At 37.7% G+C, this 20,145-nt stretch overlaps 1 protein-coding gene across 2 annotated transcripts in view; it reads left to right on the top strand.

Annotated features, from left to right (window-relative positions):
* Nucleotides 1-17,138, top strand: part of PHF20L1 (PHD finger protein 20 like 1) — a gene marked incomplete at its 3' end in the record, with an annotated part of 54,262 nt that extends 37,124 nt beyond the window's left edge. The window contains exons 14-21 of one of the 2 annotated variants that reach the window (XM_082015073.1): nt 271-375; nt 6,372-6,536; nt 6,921-7,102; nt 9,015-9,114; nt 11,252-11,447; nt 11,846-12,215; nt 15,673-15,835; nt 16,996-17,138. In XM_082015073.1, the coding sequence (XP_081871199.1) occupies nt 271-375; nt 6,372-6,536; nt 6,921-7,102; nt 9,015-9,114; nt 11,252-11,447; nt 11,846-12,215; nt 15,673-15,835; nt 16,996-17,138 (1,424 nt within the window). Of the gene's footprint in view, nt 1-258; nt 376-6,371; nt 6,537-6,920; nt 7,103-9,014; nt 9,115-11,251; nt 11,448-11,845; nt 12,216-15,669; nt 15,836-16,995 lie in introns of both variants that reach the window. The other variant, XM_082015074.1, reaches the window with a different exon arrangement.
* Between the last annotated feature and the right edge of the window lie 3,007 nt (nt 17,139-20,145).

Below are 20,145 nucleotides of genomic sequence, written 5' to 3'. Positions count from 1 at the left end.
TTGTGTGCTTTTCTGTATCTTATGCTAGGATATTTCATTTGGAAATACTTAAAATGGTAAAATGTTACGTGTTGAGAGAGATTCCTTTGAACCATTCTGTGAGCAATTAATAAGAGACATGCCCAAGATATCAAGTAAATTAATGGAAGCATTTTGATGTGACTAGGCAGCTGGAATACTTGATTTTGAATGTCATGTTTCGGTTAAGCCAAATGAAGCAAGTAATTTGGAATTGTATTGCTGTTTTAAAATATTTAATTTTTATTTCAGGTAAAAAGAAAGAAAAGGAAAAGGAGAAAAAAGAGAAAAAAGAGAAAGATCATAAATCAAAACAGAAAAAGAAGAAGAAAAAAAAGAAGAAATCTAAACAGCATGGTAAGTTCAGTTTACTTTTTTTTAGAATAAGCAAAACCACTCAGTGTATTTCTGGCATTAGATATTAAAACTTGTTTCTAAGCAATATGAATGTCAAATTTTAGAAGTTTCAAAGAATAAGCTTTGTCTTTAAATGTTGAAAGGACACTTAGGTCTATGACCTTATTTTTGTGTTTATAGTCTGTCTCTCCTTGATAAATGTAGGTATTTCATAGATGTTTTTTCTTCCTTCAAAAGGTATGCTCGCTCTTCTCATCTCTAAATTCGTTGTTTGAAGCTCTGTATACACACCCTATCTATTTTGCTTGGACATTAAAACTGTTCTAGTATTTAGTCTGTTGCTGAATTTCAGTGGTTTACTGTATAAAATGCAGCCCCACCTTAACAATTAATCCTTAACAGCTGAGGTCGGTGTCTTTGCTGCAACAGCCTGGTCTGTTGTCTTGACAAAGGGTGATTCCATTTGCCTTTGTCTCACTCCCCTACTCCAATTCTTGGATCATATCACTCATCTTTTTCTTTTCTTTGTTATTTCCATTCCCTAGAGGGACAAAAATAATTTGTAAGTAACTTGTAATTTCTAAGTAGCTTGTGCTTTTTTAACAAAAAAACCCTTTTAAACCGCTCTGTGCTTTTTTTTTTTCCTTATTTGAGAAGTACTCCTGTTACGAATGTGGTTTAAAGTTTTAGCACCGTGCCTTCTGTAACTCTCCTTGGCCTTATTTCTGTGGAAAAACTAGACAATATTTGGGTTTTCTTTTTTTAATAAAAAGATAACTATCCTGCTGACCAGTACAGTTTTACTGTTTCTTTGTATTTCTTACCCTCTTCCACATCCTTTTGTTCTTTTAATCTCCTGTAAAATCACATTATACAGGTTCCTTGGTTTACCTTTTCATGCATCCAGTGCAGTCTTAGTTGCAGCATTATGGCAATAAAAATAACAGCATGGACAAATACAGACTCATTCTGTCTCTTCTTCTTGCCAAAGACTGAACTTGAGTTTTCGTGTACTATGCCTGCTTACTTCAAACAGTGTTTCAGGGCTTAAAATACTACTACTTATTTATGTCTTGCTGCTGGTTGTTTGTTTTTTGTGGGTTTTGTTTGTTTGTTTGTCTTGAGAACATCTTTAAATATTCAGAATTTTAAAAATGATAGACTGTCCTTTCTATGCCTGTCGGGTTGGCTTAACTTTCATGTACTTTACTGGATATCAGTCATAATAACTTTGATTAAAATTTTTTAAAATAAGAGAAGGTGAAAATTTAAAACCTATCAAAGAATTTTTTAGAAATTTTTCCTCAAGAGCCTATGGAAAAACCATATGCATTAAAAGGAGCTTCTGACCACAGACTTTTAAAGATGCCTTGTGGATCTTTAGAGTGATTATGTGTTTGTCTGTCCAAAAGTTGAGCTATAACATGAAAATGCTGACAGATCATGGAGTGCTTGAAGATGAACTGCAATAATCTAGGTATCGTGTGCTTCACTGTCTTTATATTGGAGTAATATAATTTAAACTATAAACTTCAATTGCTTATTTTATCTAAAAATTACTGGGAGTGTTTTACTTGCGCTGAGAAGGCGTTGAAGTATTTGCAAGAAGGTGCTGGTAAAGGTATGCAAGAGCCAAAAAAAAACCAAAAACCCCAAGACCCTGAGCAGTCCTGGCTACTTCATCTGTGATCAGTAAAACATGGCAGAGCGAGTTAATATTCTCCACAGGTTCTGTTTTTAGGAAGATGTTTCGAAGTAATGTGCCATCACCTTGTGTACAGCAATATCCCCAGCAGCACTCTCAGTGCAGCTTGCTAAGAGTGAGAAAAATGTTTTATAGCTCTTCTATCCTTTGAGTATATGACACTGAGTGTTGGTATAAAAGTGTTTGAAAAAGAACTTGCTTAAAAATAAACAGAATAATGATTGAAGTACTTGAAAAAAGATCTTTTAAGCAGAGCTGTTTTAATAGGTAACAAATTAAGCTACAGATTTGAAATAAGTTCAAAACTACAGATGTATATTTTGTAATGGGGAAATGTTGACATAGTGTTTCCCTGAGCCTCCTGTTTCATATAGCTCCAAAGAAAGAGGTGAATAGAGAAGTTGTCCGTCATGTTTGGTGTTGAATCTTGGAATTTAGATGAATTGTCAGAAAAGGCTGATGCAGCACACAATTTAGAAGGTGTGGGAGGAGTTGGTCAGACTGGTGGTTCGCATCTGAGCATGTGATACTTTGCTGTTTTTGAAGCGCTGGGCTTGAGATCAAAGAGCCTAAAGCTTCAGGCCATCCAGAGTGCACTTGGTTCTGTGGCTCCATACAGCTCCGACCTGTAATGGGTTCTGCAAACCCTATTCATGCAGAGTGATTCACACAGAGTACCTGTTGCAAAGTAACATCAGAGTTGTGTTCTTGTGCCCAGTATTGTCCTTTGGTTTTTATCTTGCTGAGGTCGTGAGGTGGTTTGTCGTGGGTTGTTTTTTTCTTTAATTCTTGGACAAGAATTGTTTTTTTGACAGCTTGTCTTGAAACTTAGAAGCTTGTCAGAGGTACCATGATTAGGTTCCAACTTCTGGGGGCCATATCCAATGCTTTTAAATATTAGGAGAAAACTATATACCTCCTAATGCCCCAAAAAATAGAAATCTTAAATCCAGATGCAGAAAACTGTGTGCATAAAATTTGAGCATTTTATTCTTTGCAAATTCACCTTGTGAAAATCTGTTTCTAGCAATCCAAAGGTACTCTGCCTGGATTTTTTTTTGTAACTGGGGAAAAAAGAAAAATACTTTGGCAGATTCCGACTCCAGTGTCTGACCCTGAAAAAGCACATTGAAAAATGATCTTTCAGAAGAAGCAGTCTTCTCTTTCTCCAGGACTAGCTCACTCCACTCAGGACATGGGCAGAAATGAAAGGGCATGAGGCATGCTCTCTTCCTTTGAAATCAAATTGAGGCATCTAGGGGAAGAAGAGGGAGCAGGCACATTGTGTGCTCCAGATACGTTTTGTGCAAGGTTTTAAAACAAACAAACAAAAAATCCCAACAAAAACTTTTTTTTGTGCTCTGAGTATATGCATGATTGACTGTTTGTCTAAAACCCATCTAACACAGAAGGTAGGTAATTTCTCTAATTTATGGTGTTCTGTTACAGTGAGGTTGATAGCAATGCAACATGAAGTAAACTACTGATTGAGTTGACTCCCTTACAGTGAATATACTTAGGAAATGTAGTAGATGGTAACAGTGGCTTTATGGAAGGTATTTAGGAGAGAAGCATGTTGTGGAAACCATTGCAACAAAACTGTAGATACAGGTGGTGGCAGGAGTGTTTCCTCCAGTAAAGTGTGGAAATCTGGTTACTCACTTATATTTGAAGTAATAAGTTTCAAGACGAGTAAATGGATAGCTACTCTTAATTATCATTTGACCAGCATAGGAAAGACATGTACCTGCTCAAGCAGGTCCAGAGGAGGGCCACAAAGATGAGCAGGGGGCTGGAGCACCTCCGCTACGAGGACAGACTGAGGCTGTTTAACCTAGAAAAGATGCTCTGGGAAGACCTTATAGCAGCCTTCCAATACTTAAAGGGGGCCTACAGAAAGGGTGGAGACGGACTCTTTATCAAGGATGTAGTGATAGGACAAGAGGTAATTTTTAAACTGAAAGAGGGTAGATTTAGACTAGCTATTAGAAAGAAATTCTTTACTGTGATGGTGATGAGACACTGGAATAGGTTGCCCAGAGAAGTTGTGCATGTTCCCACCTTGGAAGTGTTCAAGGCCAGGTTGGATGGGGCTTTGAGCAACCGTGTCTAATGGAAGGTGTCCCTGCCCAGGGCAGGGCGGTTAGAACTAGATGATCTTTAAAGTCCCTTCCAGCCCAAACCACTCTATGATTTGTAATTCCATGACTTACCTGGGACAGTCTCTGCAGTCACTGTGATTAAGGACTGGCACGCAAATGTTTTCCTTGAGACTGTTGCAAATAGTATATGTTAGAGGAAAATATATCATGCTGGTATCACTATGTCGATACTGTGTTATTACCAGTAGGCACAAGCACATGGTGCTCTCTGTGCTTGTGTGCATGCTCGAACAGCTTCATCCTGCTCCCCTCTCTGGCTGAGCAGGATGGGGGTCTGCTGGTGAGAACAGACAGATACATCTCTCTATAGATGTAGTTATAAACATACAGTGTGGATCCCTGCGGCAGCTGGGTTCAGACACTGTCTGCCCAGTATCTGCCTCTGGATCCCATTCTTCCTAGATGCTGGCGTCTAGAGATACGAGCCGCTGGGACCGCAGCCCCTCTGCGGTACAGACCGTCCCACTCATCTGCACGCTCGCACACTCCCAGAGTTGGCTGGGGCTCCCCAGATTCCCGTAGCCCCATATGGCGCTCACCCTTAGAGAGGCACTCGCACCCAGAGCTGGCCCTTGCAGACCCGCTCACCCCTTGCTCCCAGGCCACTTCACCTGCTCACCAGCTGGTCCAGCTTGATCTCTGCTAACAAGCAGACACTGGCACCGGCTCCAGGTGCTGCAACATGAACTCATGGGCCCCTGTGACCAGGGATCCCTCACACGTGGTTGTCGCTCACTCCAGCCTCTCCAGGTGCTGGCACCACAGACCCGTGGGCCCTTCGACCTGTGGTCTGACTACACTGGCTGGCACTCAGACCCCTGTACACACACCTGCACACTGAATAGAGCGCTGCTTCCCTGGGTAAGGGTTAGAAATGGGGTTTAATAAGTATTATGGAATGGTTGAGGTTGGAAAGGACCTCTGGACGTCCTCTGGTCCAACATCCCCGCGCAAGCACGGCCACCTCGAGCTGGTTGCCCAGGACTATGTCCAGTCAGCTTTTGAATATCTCCAAGGAGGGAGACTCCACCAGCCCTGCCAGCACAGACAGGACAAACTCTGCTGATCAGCTGCAGGGCAAGGCCAGGCAAATGTACTGACCAGCAAACTATTTATGCACGACAGGCCCTTTTTATCCTCTTCTTCCTCTCTTTTCCTCATGCTTGTTCCTCCCCAAAACACTTAGATCCATCCATTTTCCCCACCTTTGGTTCCGTCCTTAAACATTCCATAATAAGTCTTGTGCAATGCCAAAATACTTTCCTCCGATGTCCCAGCCCCGGGCTGCAACCCCACCTTAGTCCCAAAGGTGATCCAGAGAGCTGCTCGGGGCAATGCACCCTGCTGGGTTTCACGCCTGGATAATGGGGGTGATGGAGCTGCTGGTCGGCCCTGGCAGGGGCCTGGGCAGGGGGTGCTTGTTGTTTGCCTGCCCATCATGCTCCTCTGGGCTTCTGCATACCCTGCTGGGATGCTTGGCAGTGTTAGGTTTACGGTTAGACTTGACGATCTTAAAGGTCTTTTCCAACTTAAATGATCCTGATTGTATGATGCTCCTGGATCCATCCCAGGAGCCCTTGGCCTGTCAATGGCTGATGACTCCTGGGATGGGCCTGGGATCATCCCGGGAGGGTTTTTTTGGGGGTCCCTCTGCTTTTCTGCAGCTGTGCAGACAAGCTTTTATCACTGAACGTGACAGGACAGTCTGCAGTTACTTCTAGGTAGCAATGTTGGTAGTGATACCAACAGACCTAAGGGAAAAAGAGAGCTACTAGCAGCATCTCTAAGGATAGCAGATGGTACAGGATGAATTGTGAGGAAAAAAAGACTGTATAATGTTGTAGGAAAAATGATTCCTCTGTACATTCAGAGATGAGGGGGAGAGGGGGGTTAAATGAGTAATGCTTGTCTTAGCTATTAAACTTCCATTATGTTTCATACTGGAATTTTTTTTTCTCTAAAATATGTTATGAAGAGCTTTTAGCATTTGATGTTTACAGTTTCATAATCTTAATAACTCAATGTTGATGTTCTTCGGAACATAATGTTGCAGTATGCTTACTTTTTTTTCATTTGTCAAAAACTGTCTTACTTTTGTAACAGCGACTTATTTTCTTTTAACTTTTCAGATTATTCAGATTATGAAGATAGTTCTGTTGAATTCTTGGACAGGTGCTCCTCTCCATTAACGCGGTCCTCAGGGAGCTCTCTGACTTTGCGCAGCATGTTCTCAGAGAAGAATACATCATACCAGTATCCAAGAGCTATCTTGTCTGTTGACCTTAGTGGAGAAAGTAGGTTGGCTGAACAGCAATTTTGAGTTTGTAGGTTTAATTCTTTAAGAAAGAGAATATTAAAGGGAATTATTTGGCTTATGTTTGGGATTGTAGCTATAAATACAGTGACTGATCTATACTTCTTCTATTTAAATCAAAATGCTTACACTCCTCAAGCTGTCCCACATTTTATTTGCTTTGGTTAAGTGTTGTTGCTCTGCTTCTGAGGAGATCACATAAAAGGCATTTTGCAGAATTCATCAAGAAATCTAATATACCAGCGGTGTGTTGGAGAGCATTTTTTTTTTTGCTATGTGCAGGTTAAAATTTTTAACTGCCAAAGCCCCATGTAAAGTATTGCGTCTCTGCACACACGGTTTCACATGTAGTTATTTTTACTAGACCTTTCAGATGTGGAGTTCTTGGATGATTCCTCTACAGAGAGTTTGTTACTTAGTGGTGACGAATACAATCAGGATTTTGATTCAACGAACTTTGAAGAGTCTCAGGATGAAGATGATGCTCTCAATGAAATTGTTAGATGCATTTGTGAACTGGATGAAGAGAATGGCTTTATGATTCAGGTAAAGAAATTTAGCGGGGGGGATATATTTTTTCCATGTGAAGGTCTTGCTTGTGAAGGTGCACTTTTAATGTGTTGGAGACGGAGGTGATGTAGAGAGCTATAAATAGAAGTGACCAATAACAAAATATTTCTGTGCTCTTCTGCACCTGGCATGGCTCTATTCGGTGTATACAGAACTATTACTTTAGGATGGGGTTTCTCTAGCAATTCGATATATAGAACAGGTTTGTAAGGAAAAGTAACCTTTTTCTTTATAGCCAGTTGATAAATTTGGAATAAAGTATCCTTTCCTGCACATAAATAATCGCTCCTGTCTGCAGAACATCCCAATTGTATCTGCCCTTCTGGTCTGGCCCTTTGCTTTGCAGTACCAATTGTAGCTACCACTCTGCTCACTGTAGATGTACCTCATCTGCTGTACAGACATTAATATCATCAGTAACTGTGATGTGTGTGCTTCATCTTTAGAACAGCAGCTCTCAAACTAGAAATCACTAACTGGTTTTAGAAACTGCTAAGAATTTTAAATCTTATTTGGTAGGAAAAAAAAGGGAAGAAGAATATACAGTGTCTACATGGTGTTCAGGTGCTGATGAGTTGCAGCTAAGGCTGCTTATTTATTTGTGCTCCAATGAGGGGAGCATTTCCCATCTAGTAATGAATAATTTAAAGTTTTATCTCAAGGAATTCATAATATAGCAATTAGATCAGATGCAAGCAAGAATGAGGAAGAACAGACTTGTCGATAATTTTTAAAAAGCCATGAACTTCCTGTGGTGTTTTTTTCCCCCCTCAAAAACCAGGTTTGTATTCAACTATTGATGTGGTACAGTTTCTGTTGAAAATATGGAGCCTTTTTAGTTGAGATTTGAAGGAAGGTAGTATGACTGTCTTGTGTTAATGGACTTAAAGTCTTCTGTAAATGACAGAAAGACCTGAAAATGAAGGACACAGACTGTCCCTGGAAACACATTACTGAAATGCATTGCTGTGTTGGAGGAACTAAGCAGGAGTTCAGCTGTGCTGATAATGTGGAAAAATGGACTGGTGTAGCAATCTTCGGAGAGAGGAGGGGAAACTGTAGCCATAGTGGCATGTCAAGAGGAAAAGTGACTTCAGTGTTTTGAATAGGTTGATATGCTCCAAAAGCATGTCAAAGCAAAGAGGAGAGACTTTTTCAGTAGTAAACCAGCAGGTATTTAAAACACAGGCAAATGCTGAGTTGAGAAAGGGAAATGTATTTTTAAGTGGTAGTTTCCTGCCCATTTCTAAAGTCCAATGACAGCCTGATTTTTCTTCTTCATGCCCTGTCTCACTGAGAGCAACCAGTTTGCTGTTTCTAGGCCCTCATGTCTTACCACTTCTATTTTGCTCTCCTATTCTCTTGTTTCTCCTCTTTCATTTTCTCTTCGTTTTCTTTTTCTTTTAGATTTTCCATTGGTGCGATATTAAAAGCACATCTTTCTAGCGCACTGGAGAGATGCTTTGTAAATATAAATAATTAAACTGAAGAGTTTTCTACTTTTCACTGTTATGCTGTAATGTATTCCATTATCTTTCTACTTTACTGTAATATTATACTCCTGTCTTATATTTCACTAGTAAATATTTAGGTGCTAAAATACTGACTGTTGTAATAAAATATTATTAAATATTACATCTTCAATTTTTTTTTTTTTTCCAGTCTGGAATTTGTGGTTGAGGTAACTTTCAGAACTAGAGCTATTTTTTAGCTTGACGTTTTTGCCTACCCAAACACAAATTGCCCAACTAAAATAATCTTACTCAAACCAGCTGTTTAAGTTAAACTGCTGTTCTCTGCATTTTGACGATACAAGAAATAGCTTCTGATTTTTTTGAATCTACTTATCTCAGTTTTAGTTTTTGCTTTTGTTTTTTTCTGATGTCAGTGTGAAGAGTGCTTGTGTTGGCAGCACAGCGTATGCATGGGACTGTTAGAGGACAGCATTCCAGAGCAGTACATCTGTTATATCTGCAGAGATCCACCAGGTACGGGTAAACCCCCTTTATCTGCAGCTGGCTGCTTGGGATTTTCAAGCAGAGATGTTATGCATTGCTTAAATTGTTAAAGCTTTGTCTGTTTTGTGTTACCTGTTTTACTTCTTTGGGGCAAGTGCTTCTAAGTCTGGCTCTGAGCAGAAACTTACTTTCCTCTTAGTAACATCTTATTCAGCTATGCTAAATCTTATTCATGATCTTAATTACCATCGCTTTAGTTGTTGAAACTTAATTCCCTCAAAACCTGAGCACTTTTTCATGTCAGTGGGGTCTGGAAAGTCTTTCTAAACAAATCGTTCTTGGAATCATATCTGTTCATTTAAATATCTTTTAGAGAAAAGGGTCTTAGAGTACACTCAGATATGCTGTGGATATCACTTCATATTAATTGCAATTTTATAATGTTTGCATTTGTCCAGAATTGTGTGGATAAAGATGTGGAACAAAATGTGTAAAATATGAAAAGAATCTAACACTTTTTATGGTAAATATAGCACACATAGAGCACATCTTGAACTTAAGATTGTTAGGATAAGTTTGAAATGGTAAGAATTAGGAGAAGTCTGTTTACTTCTAAACTGAATACATTTGATTAGCATGATGTTGGTTTAAAAATTATTCTGTCCATAAACCCGTTTTTCTTAGCAGTTATTTGGAGAAAAACTATACGATTTGGAAGAAAGATTTTAGTATTTGTCCTGACAATTGATACAAATGCGTGTACATGTCTTCTGGTGAAGTATCCAACAGTCTCGCTGTTTCAAAAGAGCAATGAGACTACACCCCCAAATTTACTTTCATTGTGAATTTAAGAAATGAAAGCTGAAAACTCTTTGCAGAGGTATAAAATAGCACAGTTTTTTATTAGTTATTTTTGGGAAGAAAATTTAGGAAAATAGAGCTGAAGAGATAGGACACTTGCCCCAATCTGAATCTAAATTGATGGTATAGAGTCTTGTTTAGTAGTTCTGTGGTACCCTCTTTGAGCAGTCAAGCTTTTTCTTATTAAAACCAACTAATTTGTCTTGTGTTCTTTCCTTGCACTGTACTAGGTACTTCATTATCCCCTGCTATGCAGAGACTGTGTCCCTAATTTTTATCTTCTCTCCCTTCCTAACCATTACTTCTTTTCTTTCTATGTCAGGAGAAAAAGGTCATTCACAATGTCAGTATTTTAAAGTGTATTGGGATAATGGGCAGAAAGGAGATAGACAGGGTATTCTCCTGAAAGGTATGAAGGGCTTCCATCAACCCATTCTTTGTTCTGTATATGATGATAGTCTGATATGAAATTGAGTGTAAGATATTGCGGTCTTAGTCAGTCTGTTTGTCTGGGTTCCTCATTGTAAAAAAAAAAAATGGAATAATTAGCATTATATAATTCTAGTTTGTTTTGTTTTGTGGTTTGTTTGGTTTTGATTTTTTTTTTTTAATAGTTACTAAGTTACTGTAGAAGCATTAGCTAAATACTCATTCATGCCTATTTGGGTTAAAATTGTAGATGTTGCCGTAGCACGGGAGACCTAAAGCCCACCTCCATCAATATCCTGTCTAGTAGTGTCTGGTAAAAGGCACCTCAAAGGAGTGTGTAAGAACTCTGCTGTTAGCTGACTTTGAAATGTCTGCTTTTCATGAAGCCTTCTCCTGGCTTCTAATAAATAGATATTCACTTCAGTATTGAAGCAAATTATTTGTCTTTTAGAAACAAACTAGGTGTTCTGGATATGTCCATGTAAAATCTACTCTGTAACATTTTTCTTGGTGACTTAGGTTTTCTTTTAAAGTAAGCTGCAGTAGTTAAATAAAATACCAAGTTAATTTTTTTTTTCAGTTAGATTGATAATAACACAGTTCTTAATATCCTGTACTTTGATTGCAAAGGTGATTAGATTTTCATTTCAAATGCCATTTAGAGAGGTCTTGACATTTCAGGTTTATTTTTGTTTTCATAAGTGTTTAGAGTTTCCTCTTAATCCATGAAAACTAAAATTTAATATAATAGCAAGATCTTGTATCATTCTTTCATGGATGTTAGGAGACATTTAGCAGAGTATAGCATATAATTATAGCACTCTAGTTTTAAATACAATTCTGCTGTTGCCCTCAGTGTGTTTATTGCTTACCCCAGGTCAGAGGTGGAGTGCCAAATATCTTTATGATAAAGACTGGCTAAACAATGGACACATGTGTGGATTATCATTTTTGAAAGAAAACTACTCTCATCTTAATGCCAAAAAGATTGTGTCAACACATCACCTACTGGCAGATGTATATGGTGTAACTGAAATATTGCATGGACTTCAGTTAAAGATTGGGATATTAAAGTAAGTATGAGTCCTGGGTTTAGTCTCCACCTTTAGGTAGCAGAGACTACCATTATTCCATATGCATTATTCTCTCACGTTAAAGTTTTCTTGTATAATAGCGTAAACCATTCCAGTGCAAGATGTAGAGTACCCTCAGCTTCAGTGGGAGTTCAGCACCTGAGGAGATCCGGTATATTTTGGGATTATTGGTGATTTTTTTTTTTTAATTATAGGCATTTTTTTGTTAAAGGGATATTCTGGATTTATCCTAAATTGAGAAGTGACCTAGGAATCATTACATGTTTTATAATGGTGCTTATCAATAGTTGTGGTCTAGCAGAAGTGGATGCTTAATAGTTCAGTGCTGTAAATGGTATTGTCTGTAACTTTCCCCCCCCCCCCCTCCTTTGCTGCAGAAATAAGCATCACCCAGACCTTCATCTCTGGGCTTATTCAGGGATGCGAAAAGAACAAGAACAAATAACTGTTGGGGTAGAGAAAAAATTAGTGACTTTGCCGGATGCTGTTAATCCAACTGAACGGACGTGTCACAGTCAAAACCATAGACAGCCGCCCAGTATACCCCAGAAGATGGAAGAAACATACATCACAAGTGAGCACAGTTACCAAAAACCACAGAGTTTCGGTCAAGACTGCAAAGCAGTCACTGACCCTATGAGCTCAGATGATGAAGATACAAGTAGTTTTGAGGAAGATCAGGAATTTCATACAGAGAATAAAAACTGTTTACAATATTCTTTTAAAGATGATGGCATGAACGAGCAGGTAAGTATTGTTCTTCACCTGGGAAGTTTCTTAGTTGGAAAAATATGTTCAATCTGATAAAACTCAAGCACATGCAAGTACTTACAAATGTTCATTGTTATAATCCAACGTATTCTATCAAATAAGTCAGCAGAAATCACTGGAAGCAAAGTTGGATCACTGAAATAGTTTCAGGTGAAGTACACCCATTTCAATTGGTGAATGAAATGCAAGGTATGGTTACAGTATTGCCTATGCTGAAACTGTTCATGCTCAGTCCAATGTTTTGGGGGGGTGGGGGAGGAAATCCTATTCTTAAAATGCAGGGTCTTGAAGGTGTTTTTTGTAAGGTGAGGAAAACGGGGCAAGTTTCCTTTTTTCTCTCAATTCTGTTTTCTACATGTGGGGTTTTTTGTTGTTTTTTGTTAAACTGAGGTTTGTAATAGTGTTTATTATTGTACCATATTCTTCTTTTAATAGCTCTACTAGAATCTGTCCACAGGTAATGATCTACTGACCAACTAATTTTATCTCATGTGCAACTTCTTTTGAGTCTTTTGTATTGCATATTTTTTCTAATTAAATGTTTCACAGGTTTTTAGTCAGGATTATATTTGCCTAGTTAAACATCTCTCTCTCATGTCGCATTAATGGTTTGAATCCATTACTTTGTGGAAAAGGTCTGAAATTTGTTAGTCTGGTTTTAGTGAGGAGTTCTTTTTGAGCAAAAAAACAAAGTAAAACAAACCTTTCTGTTTTCTACGGTATCAACTGTGTGAGACTAAATCACCCAACTCATCCCCTTTTTGAAGTACAATTTCTGGAAGAAATGAGTAAGATAAGTTTTTTTTTTTTTCTTTTAACTTTAGTTTTAAATGTGGCATGTAGACTTTATAGTCTGAATGGAAAATTTTGGCTCATTCTAGTTAGAAATAACTGTATGCTAAATCGCATGATTATACTCCCTTTGTGTAGTAAGGAGACATGCAGCAGTATGATATACACTTCCCACAGTAGCTTAAATTGTCATTGTAAATAGTACAAATACATTTAGAAGTAAAAGAAAACATGTGTGAGCAGTGAAATAAAACTAAGGTTTCCTTCAGAGACTAAAGCATATATCTAAAAAGCTGGGTGCTCCCTGTTTTAAACCAGGAAGAGATCTGTTTGGGGCAGTGTCAGAGTACTCTTTCCTTAGGACACCTTAGTTCACCTTGTAGTCAGCCTTGATATCTGAAAGAAGGCTCTCTGTTTAGACTTACTACACATTGAAAAGCTCTCCTGAGTTTCACCGTGAACCTGTTTGTATTTAAACGTAAAACCATGGTGACACTGATGTTCAAGTGCCATTTTTACATGAACTGACTTCTCTGTAAGGTGCTTTCTTCATCTCTGCTTGTCAAAGTTTTGGTTGAGGCTTTGGATTCTCCCTTCTAGCATCCTACAGAGCCTTGAATATTCCAGTTTTCCATATTGTTTTGTTTTATCCTAATCTACAATTCTGTTGCATATCATCTTTTCTCTTATAAACAGTGTTCAGATAGACTGTTAAGTCCCTTTTTGGACTATGCATCACCTTTTAAAATTGTATTTGGTTTCCTTGTTCTTACTTCTGAAACCACGAGCCTCTCCCACCTGAGCTTCCTGTTAATTTCTTCCTCACAAGCTGGATCCTGTACTCTGCCTCTCTTACCACCTCTGCCATCACTCCCTGATTACCTGCATTGATCTCTTAGGTTAGAGTAGGACCTGTTTGATCTTGTGTTTAATTTTTCAAGGAGCATTTACTAGCCATTTGAATAAATACAGAGGTCATTAAAAGGGAAAAAAAAAATCTTTGACGATGCGATGTTATTTGGCTTTAAGATTTTCTCTTAACTTACTGCAGTGGGCATCTAAAAGAATCATCTAACACATGATCTCAGTTTTAGAATTATGGCCTTGGGCCCTCATACAGCAAGGGAGAAACGGTGGTGATGGTCTCGTGGTTTTAGAGAGGATCTGAAAATTGTAAGAAATGGGTCATTTCTTATTTACGTTGGAAATATCCTTTATAAAGATTAATAACAGAATATTAAAAACACTGTGGAGCAAACCTGATGTCTTGAGAGATGAAAGATTTTATCTGTAAGGTTTGAGAGTTTAGAGACTTTTATGACTTTTAAAACCTGTATTTGATAAATAACTCCATTGACTGTTGTGAGTATTAACGATACTTGGCCTCCAGAACACACTCATAAAGGTGCCAGCAGGTTGGTCCAAGTTTGAATTTTTTTTTTTTTAATTGATTTTAAGTCTTAAAAAGAAAGTTACTTTTTTTGCTCTAAGAAGTAACTTAAAATCCATTAGTCCCTATTTTCTTCTTCTCCCTTTTCTTGACTCTTCCTGTTCTTGGCTGGGGAAGAAATACTCTAAGAAAAAAATGGTGTTGTCTGTTTTGTGACTTGGAAAAAAATTAGCCAAGATCATCAGAGAGATTCGTCAGGGAGAAGTGTATTAATACGACAAAATTCACTCCTTGCTGTGGCATTTGCCAGGAATTGATACTGTGTGAGCACACATATCCAGCATTTTAGTCCTTAAAATAGAATCATCGGTAGTGAAAGAACTGTGTCAGATATGAAGTCATAGCAGGTATAAAATGGAAACTGTGAATCCTGCTAATTAATGGAGATGCTGAACATGTTAACTCATTAAGTCCAGTATAGTTCCTTTGGTCACTTCCATTAGCTGAAATGCCAAATACAGAAAGATGAGGAACTTGTGTATTCCCTCCAACTTGCTATGAAGATGGTAATTATTTCAGAGAAGTCAATCTTCCTCAGATATTATGTTTGCATAACTCTGCATGTTACTGTCCATGTAACTTATTCCCAGACATGTTCAATTCTGTCCCAAGCTTGTTCTTGCAAGTTGCATGGGCCCACAGTAATGGTAGGAGAAGAAGTCTTTTGTCTTAATCAACAAATAATTGGCCAGCTTATTTGTGCAAAATGGTGACTTTTGACATCTTGGCTATTACTGCACTTTAAGGACTTTTTCTTCATTGTCTGGCTAAAGTTGAAACAAACCGTAGGGTTTTGCACATTTTTGGTGACGGTAGACCGATGCAGTTCAGCACTTCATGATTTAAGTCACGATGTATATAAAAAGAGCACAGAAATGCAGTCTGTCTTACTGTGTTAGTGCTTCAGCTGATAAAGTTAACCTCTTGCCTCACTCCCCCCACCGCTGTACATGTTCGTTTGTATGGAATTTGCATTTTGTTTGGTTTAGTCTATTGATGTGTCAAGGTACATGGCTTTTTGAGTATGCTTTTTGTTAAATAGAAGTAATTCCAAACCAGCATAGTTTATCATGTGACTCGAGTGTTGAAATGAACACCAGAAATTAAAAAAAACAAACCAAACCAAAAAAACCCAACAAACCCACCTCTTAAATGGCAATTTTTTTTCTTTCTATTGCTCCTATGAAGAAGAATTCTGCTGAAGGAAACACTGTGTTTGTTTGTAATGAAAGAAAAGGCTCAGAAGAACAAGTGGACACACATCTTCAATGGCAGCTAAATCTACTTACCCATATAGAGAATGTACAGAATGAAGTCACCAGCAGAATGGACCTGATTGAAAAAGAAGTTGATGGTAACTGCATTGCCAGATACTTGTTAATACACCTGTAACAGCATCTTTTATAGCCACTGTGTTGGAGGTGATCTGAGGCACTGAGGATGAATTTTTAAGAATTGTATTCAAATTTAGGTACCCAAAATTATAACCAGAGCTTGTACCTGTGATCCCTCTACCCCCTTCCACTAGTTTTGAATGCCCAATAAAGTAGCTTAAGCACTCGGGACCTCTGAAAATTTAGCTCTGGTTTGTGATATTAGGCAGACTTCAGAAAGCTTAGATAACTTGTTTCGTCTGTGTCCAGATATGGATCATAAAGTTGGTGAATTTTTCTATGCCTGGAGTGTCTTTGGCCTGATTGTTCCAGTATTTGATAATGTTTAGGAGAAAAAAAAAAAAAAAAAAAAAAAAAGTGTTCATTCTGCCTTCAACTTTGGTTTGCTATATCTTAGTAAATAACTGGTTTCCGGAAGACAAATCAGGCTTCATGAGAAAACTGGAATGAGGCTATAGTGTAGGAGTAAATGTTACAGCATATGAATTTACTCACCAGTCATAGAAATTAAGAATGAGGGGAGCTTGTAGCCTAGTCACAGGAGTTCTTAATTATCTTTTGACAAATAAAGTTGTCTTATTACTATTTTCAGTTTTACTTTCAGTATTCCTACTTGCACTGGGCAGTATTTCTAGGCTAACAGGGTTGACCTTTTCCCTTCTCTGCCTCTACAAGCATAGAAATTCCTTGAAAAAACGTTTGTTGAAGATAGGAAAACCATTATGTAATCTGGATCTTGTAATCAGGAGCCTGTTAAGGTGACAGAAGCAAGCCTTGCATTTAAGGATTGCATTTTCTGTTGCAGAACTGTCATAGCTAGAAGGCCATGATCTGAGGTTTCTTTCATGTGTGTAGATGGTGAATTGTTAGCCAAGGGTATAATTTACTCCCAGGTACCTTTTCATAGTAATAAACCAATCAGAAGATATGTTTGGATTATTTGAGTGAAACGTGGAATTAGTTGGTGTTTCCCTAATAAACATTTCTTCTGTTAAATAAAAATCACAGCCTCAGTATATTTTCCCTTCTTACAAAAGACAGAGTAAGAAAGAAAAGTTTAATTTCTCTGAAAACTGTTTCTCAAAGACTTATTCTAATCAACTTCCTTTTCCTTCTGTAGTTTTAGAAAGCTGGCTTGATTTCACTGGAGAACTGGAACCACCAGATCCTCTGGCAAGATTGCCTCAGCTCAAGCGTCGTATCAAACAACTCTTAATTGACATGGGGAAAGTACAGCAAATAGCAACGCTATGCTCTGTATGACAAAAGGAAGAATAAAGAAATAAAAATAGGTTCTCTACAGTGAATTTTCTTACTAGCCACAAGACTGACAGGAAGACAGCGAAAAGCTGAGCATTTATCTGGTTCTTTGGCTGATTACCATAGTAGCCTGAAGCTTTAGAGAGAGGAGAGGAAACATAGAGTAAGGAATCTGTTATATTGAAAATCTGAATATTCAATGTCCAAGCTTCAAAATGTAATATATTACATGCTGAGAAACATTGATAGGATTTTAACATGCTAAACAAGAAAATCCCCACATATAATAAAGTTGAACAAACAAAAACTCTGTGAAGAACAATGCTAGTATTTTGAAACCTTTGGCAGAAAATTCTAAATTCACAGAATTCAACTGACTAAAAACATTTGGGAACTGCTTTTTTAGTGAATTCCTTTTATCTTGTGATAGTGAAAGATAGACACAGAGAGATCTGTATCCTCTCTACAAGGAAAGTTTTTTTAGATTATTTCTTTCTCATGAATGTTCAGGAAATTGAACATACTAGCTTTGGTTTTTGAAAGAAATTACTTATCATGGTCTCCTTTTCAAAGTATTTTTTTAAATAGAAATCCTTACTACAGCACCGTTAGGCTCCTTTAAAACATAAGTGGCAAATAGTGGTCAGATGTGCCAAACTAATATTAAAACCACTGGAATGAGAGCTTGATTCTGACTTACATGAAGGTTTTTTCCAAAGTCCTACTTGGTGCCAGCAATCCTCCAAAATTGTATCTAGTCTATATTTTTTTATATTCTACTGCAGTATTCAGGATTCAAGGTACAATTTTTGTCCTGGGTAGCTCTGTTTCGGTGTTGGCCCTCTGAAACTTTACCATCCTCAGCTGGGATGAGGAATGACAAGAGCAGCAAAACTGTCTGTGGCTGTGAATATACAAAACCACTAGAATAAATATCACAAGATGAGTTATCCAAGATGTTTTATAAAAGCTTTTCAGCTTCAGTGAATGAAATGTCATGAAACCAAAGGCAACCTACTTGCTCTATTAGCTCTTGCTGGATTTTGAGCCCAGGACTTTTCCTGCGCTTATAAGTTGCCGCTGTACCCAGTGCTACATACATACTTGTATGTGTATGTGTATAGATACACATGTACATATATACATACTACATTCATTTATATCTACACATGTCTAGTTTTATTACAATAGACTATTAGAACTGGTGGTTAACATGAAATGTTACCTTTTAACACGCAGTTTCTAAAATTGAAAATAATGTATGTACAGGTTTTGAAATTTGTAAAATATGACTGTTAAAAGGAGGCTATTTAACTGATGACGTTAAGATACTTGAACATTTTATGCCTCACGTCTGTTTATCAGTTCTAGTTATCTGTATAAATGCATTTTAGAACCGATAGACAGTAAACTTGAATACCTTTTGATAAGAGTACAAGCCACTGTACATTCAAAAATTATTTAAATTTGCAAACACACTGTTCTATATGTAAGGTACTGTATGTAAAACTGTTTATTAAAACTATTCTGCATACTCTACATTTTCCACTTTTCTTCCTGATCTACATACAAATGTAAAAAAAGCGATTGTTACAATGTACAGACTATTAAAAAATCTTGGAATGCCTTTTGAGGATGCATAAAATTGAAAAATGTGCCAAAGATGGAATATCTGGGAAAGGCTTTGCAACCAGTGCATTGAACTTTTTCATGGTAAAAGCATTACTGAGAAAGCAAGCAGCATGGCTGGTTCATGGCTAAAATAAACCTACCCTGACATTTCCTGTCTGTCTGTCATGTCTGAAGTGTGTTATCACTCTTGATGTCCAAAGCAAAATGTAAGCCCTTGTTACACAGTGGTGGTTATTTAAAAACTTGCCACATCAACCTTACAGGAGACATTAGAGCTGTGTGGTAACATGGAAGTTAATTATGGGATCACGATTGGCAACTTCTTAATGCAGAATGAATACAAGAGCTGAAGAGTTGTTGACTTTTATAGCAACTGTTAATAAATAAAATACTCTGTATTATATAGTTGGATGCTTAAATAACTTCTTCAAACAATATGAATAGTTGAGTGACCTTGCTTTTGGATATGTGAGACTTTTATATATTATTCACTGGCTGCATATCCTTGAATGTGGTACTGTGTGTACTGTATAAGACAAGTGTAAATCCAGATGAATTGCTTTGAAACAAAGTGGAGTGTATTTACATAATTTATACAGCATACACTGTAGCAATATTATGCAATGTGTGTGCATGTGTGTGATGTAATATAATTGTAAATGTTACTGAAGGTGGACTGAGATTCCAGGTGGGAGGATGGAGGTGTCATTCTTAGTGCAGAGATGGAGGAATGGTATCCCAAATAGGAAATCGTAGGGTCAAAGTTAAAGTTGCTGTTGCGGCTTTAGCTTCTCTTTGTATGTGTAATGGTCTCTTAAATTTACATGAATATGTAATTTTATCCCTCAGGATCCTGCCTTATTCAGGATGGACTGTGCTTACAAAAACAAATAATCTGTTTTGTATTTTTTTATCTTCATTTCATGTGTAGTCATGTATTATAAAAATTCCTGCAAGTATTCATATCTTCTAAGAAATACAATCTCAGTGCCCCTATGGGCAGTGCTGTCATACATTGTGTATTGCTCGAATGCTTTGCAGTCATCTTGAGTCTGCATTCTCCAGTTGTGATGTTAGTCTGTGATGTGCACGTTAGTTTTGGCTCAAGTTTCTCAAGTATTCAAAGGTTTGGGATGCTTTCGAAGTTTTTTCTTAAACACTTACAAGTCAAGTGCCATAAAAATGCGAAGTGTTTTGCACAGAATGTAAGCTATGGTTGATTGCTTTGCCAGTCAAACCTGATGTGATCTGGCTCATACCAGTACTTCTAGTTGGCCTTACTGAGAGAATCTTTGTCCCGCAGGTATCACTTTCCATCTGTCTTCCTGCTTCCTCTGTAAATAAGCCAGGGATATACACGCAGTCTATTTGCAACATC

Source organism: Phaethon aethereus (genome assembly GCF_964289735.1).
Source record: "Phaethon aethereus genome assembly, chromosome: 2".
In the NCBI taxonomy this organism is placed as follows: domain Eukaryota; kingdom Metazoa; phylum Chordata; class Aves; order Phaethontiformes; family Phaethontidae; genus Phaethon; species Phaethon aethereus.
Note: the sequence above shows the minus strand (reverse complement) of the source record. Positions and strands in the feature narration are given on the sequence as shown.